The sequence below is a fragment of the Natrix helvetica genome (assembly GCF_964273705.1).
Source record: "Natrix helvetica genome assembly, chromosome: 12".
Taxonomy (NCBI): domain Eukaryota; kingdom Metazoa; phylum Chordata; class Lepidosauria; order Squamata; family Natricidae; genus Natrix; species Natrix helvetica.
Window position 1 is genome coordinate 11,238,234 of NC_138556.1, and position 5,388 is coordinate 11,243,621.

Consider the following 5,388-nt stretch of genomic DNA (forward strand, 5'->3'; position numbering starts at 1 on the left):
GGTTCCAGTCATCCTCTTGGATGAGAAGCAAAACATCTTCAAAGAAAAAACAAGCCCAGTTGCCTCCTGAAAAAGCACCCTCATCCATGACCTGGATGACTGAGAGTCTCTACAGAACTTTAAGCCTATTTGAACCACATATTTAATAGAGCAAAAAAGACCCTCCCATCCAAAGCAGACAGTCCTAGAGCATTCAGACCTTATCTTTTGTGACCTGAACATAACTCCCCCCCCCTTTATTTTATTTTCTTTTACTAGAAAATGCCTCTCAAGCAGTAAACCAAACTCAACCTCTAGAGAAGGCTGTCGTTCTACAGCTTGGGACTGCGCTGACGGTCTACCACGAGTTGGTCCAAACGGCCTTACCCACAGGGAGCTGTGTGGACACATTGCTTAGGAGTCTCAGCAAGATGTATGCCATTCTCACAACACTTGTAAAATATGTGAGTGCTATTGACCTGGAAAGGGGAAAGACAAGAGTTACCAGATTTCCCTGAAGTCCATTATTCAGAGATGGTTAAAATATAGACAGCTGCTACTCTTGAGAAGTAGAAAGAAAAAACCTAATTGTGCAGAACTTTCCCATAGGGTTATTATTAAAAAGGTCCTGAATCTAAGTGCCAGTGGTGGGTTAAGACAGTCCTATCACTCAGACACATCCTCTTGCATTCCTCTCCTAGTATCTCCAAGTGTGTCGAAACACAACCGGAGGAATTCCGGGACGATTTGAGAAACTGGTGAGTATTGCTCATTGTGCACAATGCCTATCATTATTAGGGACATTAAAAATATTGGGCCAGGCAAAAGTGGATATTAGAAGGAAACTCTGAGGAAAACGATCACCCCTTTGTTTTTATAGGTTAGACTGTCCGGTTCCCACATGACTCCCCAATGCTATGCCTTCATCACATACGTACAGGTGAGACAAAGTGTTCCATGTTTTATTTCTACTTCCAAATGATGCTAGAAAGAAAAATGCTGACAGCATAAGGTGCAGCAACTTTGTTGAATCACATTGGATTTGAGTTTGAGCCTCACCTTTATTATTTCAAACTTTTATACCGCCCCCTCTCCCAAAGGGACTGGTAGGGATGGGAAGCTGGTGGCAATCCAAATACATCTGTGGATGTTCTAATGTCAAAATCTGAGGAACAACGTTCTATTAGATGTTGCTGGCACACAGAATTCTACTGTGTTCTATGCAGCCACAGAACTACCGGTATATGGGTGTAGAAAGGCAGAAAGGTCTTGAATTCGAGGATGCTAAGAATGAGGATCCAGAATTTCTCTAAAGCTGGGACAAAAGTCATTGGAACTATATAGTGTGAGCTTGTAGTCCACAGAGTCAGGAAAACACATCGGTAAATGTTGCCAGCAAATAACCAACTGAAGCCTCTAGACTAGGAGTGTCAAATTCAAGGCCTGCAGGTTGGATCTGGCCCGTGCGATGCTTAGATCTGGCCTGTGGGGCCACCCTGGAAACAGCAAAGGACTGGTCCTCTGCCAGAAAAAATTGAGCTCGCGGGGGCCGCACGCAGCCCCCTTGAACTCCGTTTCGCTGGCAGAGAGTTGCAGGATGCTGTCCCAGCTGAAAACGGAGCTTGGGAGCCCGTTTTGATGGTAGAGCGCTTGGGCCACCACAGATGCCCCCGACATGAATGCTGTCAAGCTGGCCATGCCCAACCACGGCCACACTCACCCCTGGACCTTCCCGAGGTCAAATATAACCCTGATGCAGCCGTCAATGAAATTGAGTTTGACACCTCTGCTCTAGGCTCATGTACCCAGTTAGTCTATTCCTATCAGACCCATTAAAAATGTGCCGTCCTAATGTATTTTTTTCCCCCCTACAGAACGTCCAATGTGAAACGCTGACCTCTGCAATCGAAAAGAAGAAAAAAGACAAAAAGGGAGAAGAATCCGCTGTTATGGTAAGCGGAGTTAATTTTTCACATTTATGTAGTTCCATCAAGCTAGGTGTCAACTTCTAAAGCGTTGCCATGACTATTATCAGGCTGGCATGGAGGGGGAAATTCCATGCATGCCTTCGGCCGGAGTCGAATCTCATGTCTACAGCCTAGTTGGAGAATATGAGTTATGACGCAGGACAGAAGGGAGAGGATACAGGGGTGAAGTTCAAACGCAATTAAGTGAAAGCAGTTTTGGCTCCACAGGAGTCCACGCCAGAATGTCGATCCTAATAAATGATTGGATCTCTTTTGAACTTTGTCTCGAGGCTCGTAAATTAATTAGGTCGCCTTCTGGGAACTTCACACTAGGCTGTACTAAAAGTTGATCTTCCATATTTTCTTTCATGTAAATTTTAGGAGTGGGTGGTTTAAACCATTGTTCCGTAGTAGTTCCCAGACATTTTATTTTTTGCATTCTAAAATTGCAGCAACATCTAGGGAAATGAGATGCTCGCTCAGCCAGAAGCAATTGGTGTGTTTGTACACAATAAATGTAAGACAAAATGTATTAGACTTAACACGGTTGGTATTTGGACAGAAGACTATCCTTGTTCTTCTGTCAGCAGAGAGATTCTCGTTATATAGGATGTCTGTGTGAAAATTTGATTCAGCTGAGCGATGGTGATAATGTATTTTAAAATATTTAAAATGTATTTTTTTTTGTTTGCATGAATGTGAAACTAATGTAGAAAACAATATATTTTGTTGCTTCAAAAAATCCTTTGTAACTAAAATATTTGCTTAGCTATTTAATCTACGAAATAACATCTGCTTTATTTTGATCTCAAAATACGGCCGTTCTTTAATTTGTTCTATTTTTGCTAACACTTCTTATGAGATGGGTAGTTATATAAACCAATAAAATCCTAAACGGTAATAATGTGATATCTTCTATTAATATGCTGATTTTCTTGGAATTCGTAGGCTAAAGTGTTGCGAGAGACTAAACCAATTCCAAACTTGGTTTTCGCCATAGAACAGTATGAGAATTTTCTCATCCATCTCTCTAAAAAGTCAAAGGTAAGGTTTAATTCTACAAATGTAAGCTATTCCTTTTTATAACACTGGCAATTACGATATAAGGTAGTGTATCTTTTACGCCGCACTCTGAAGCCTTATGCACCTTGTGATACATTAGCCCTGCCTCCAAGTTCAAAATTTTAATTATTTCTTATTCGCATCAGCGATTTCAGCTCTTGGCTTCCCACCTCAAAATAGCATCTGGTTAAGTTTTAGGTCTGTTAGAATTCAGAGTGACCGAGAAGGTTCTTTGTATTCACCCTCTAATAAAATATTAACTTATTTGTCTCATAAACCAAATTCAAACAGTGTTTTTATCCAGATGCAAACGTTCGGTTAAATCAAACTTGAGCTATACAGTTACAGGAACCATAACTCACATAAAGGTAAAGCTAAAGGTTCCCCTCGCACATATGTGCTAGCCATTCCCGACTCTAGGGGGCGGTGCTCATCTCTGTTTTCAAAGCCAAAGAGCCAGCGCTGTCTGAAGACGTCTCCGTGGTCATGTGGCCGGCATGACTAAACGCCGAAGGCGCAAGGAACGCTGTTACCTTCCCACCAAAGTTGGTACCTATTTTTCTACTTGCAGTTTTACGTGCTTTCGAACTGCTAGGCTGGCAGAAGCTGGGACAAGTAACGTCAAAGGAGCACGTAACCAAAGTGTAAATTTGACTGCGGTGACATTTTTTTCCAATGCTTTGAATGGCTGGTTTAAACATTTTGTAAAATAATTGACTGACCTCTGGGTCTTCCAGGTCAACTTAATGCAATATATGAAACTGAGCACTTCCCGGGATTTCCGAATCAATGTATCTACCGTAGAAAATGCCCTACAGGAACAGGATGCTGAGGATGAGCCAGACCAAGATGAGGTCAGTTTGCAGGAAACTCTGGTGGGGGGGGGGGGCCTCCCAAAAAACCCCTACACATACATCATCTTTTAAAAGGCTATTTTCATGATATACAAGCAGTCCTTGATACATAAGGACAATTGAGCCAAAACACTCTGTTCCTAAGCAACAGACTTGTTAAGTGAAGTTTGCTCCATTTCACGGCCTTTCTTGCCACAGTTAAGTGCACCGTTGTTAAGTGAATCACTGCCATTGTTAACTTAGTAACACAGCCGTTAAGTGAATCTGGCATCCTCAATTGACTTTGTTTGGTCAGAAGTTTGCAAAAGGGGATCCCATGCAACCGTCATAAATATAAACCCCATTGCCAAGCATTAAAGCTTTGATCACACGGGGAGGGGTGCTGCAAAGTGTGAAAAAATGGTCATAAGTCATTTTGCTTCAGTGCCGCTGTAGCTTCAGTCACTAAATGAAGCGTTTCAAGTCAAGGGACTACCTGTCCATCGAAAAGGGAGTGTGGTGGAGCCCCTACCAATTTGCAACAGTGCCTTTGTGGTCCACCAATGTTCTTGCTGCTGGCAGAGGACATGGCCATGCCATTTTGGAAGCTATTTCTGAATGCCCTCCCCACCAAGGTCCCGCATCTCCAGATGTGCTCCTTATCTCCAGGAGTTTTTCTTTATAGTCTGATGGAACACACCGAGAGCATCTCTAAAATCCTGATGCCCCCCACTCCCTGTGACGTATAATTCTTACTTTACTCAAAAAGTGAACTACTCATGCGGTAGGAAGCCTAAACAGTCATTAGCTTGGTTTAAACAAGGTTCAAATTGCTCCCATTAAAAATCAAATTGCCTCCCACCTCACGGGTGGGTCCCATATTGGGAACCGCTCCTCTAAACTCTCCTTGTGAAGTTTGCGTGATTGCCAATCCCATGCGTGCTAACATCCGTTTAAATAATTAGAGTGTTCTGCCGCTTGTTTTAAAAGCAAACCATTGATGGAACACGGCAACCATCCTAGTCCTGTTCAAAACAGGGGACTGGAGACTAAAACATATGAAGAACGGTTGCAGGAACTGGGTATGTTTAGCTTAAGAGAAAGAAGGACTAGGGGAGACATGATAGCAGTCTTCCAATATCTCAGGGGTTGCCACAAAGAAGAGGGAGTCAAACTATTCTCCAAGGCACCTGAGGGTAGAACAAGAAGCAATGGGTGGAAACTAATCAAGGAGAGAAGCAACCTAGAACTGAGGATAAATTTCCTGGCAGTTAGAACAATTAATCAGTGGAACAGCTTGCCTCCAGAAGTTGTGAATGCCCCAACACTGGAAGTCTTTAAGAAGATGTTGGATAGTCATCTCTCTGAAACGGTATAGGGTTTCCTGCCTAGGCAGGGGGTTGGACTAGAAGACCTCCAAGGTCCCTTCCAACTCTACTATTGTATTGTATTAAAAGTGAAGGGTCAACTCCCTTCACTGCTACAGTTTGGGAGCAGGAATAAAGACGAGACATTTACTTGCTTCCGTGAGCACTTTTAATTTAAAA

At 42.7% G+C, this 5,388-nt stretch overlaps 1 protein-coding gene across 3 annotated transcripts in view; it reads left to right on the plus strand.

The window, feature by feature from the left end:
• The window catches only part of FANCI (FA complementation group I), a 30,014-nt gene that overhangs the window by 24,218 nt on the left and 408 nt on the right, over positions 1-5,388 (plus strand). For all 3 annotated transcript variants that reach the window (XM_081964424.1, XM_081964423.1, XM_081964425.1), the window contains 6 exons: positions 259-443; positions 681-737; positions 860-919; positions 1,854-1,931; positions 2,895-2,990; positions 3,746-3,862. In XM_081964424.1, coding sequence (XP_081820550.1) covers positions 259-443; positions 681-737; positions 860-919; positions 1,854-1,931; positions 2,895-2,990; positions 3,746-3,862 — 593 coding nt within the window. The remainder of the gene's footprint in view (positions 1-258; positions 444-680; positions 738-859; positions 920-1,853; positions 1,932-2,894; positions 2,991-3,745; positions 3,863-5,388) is intronic.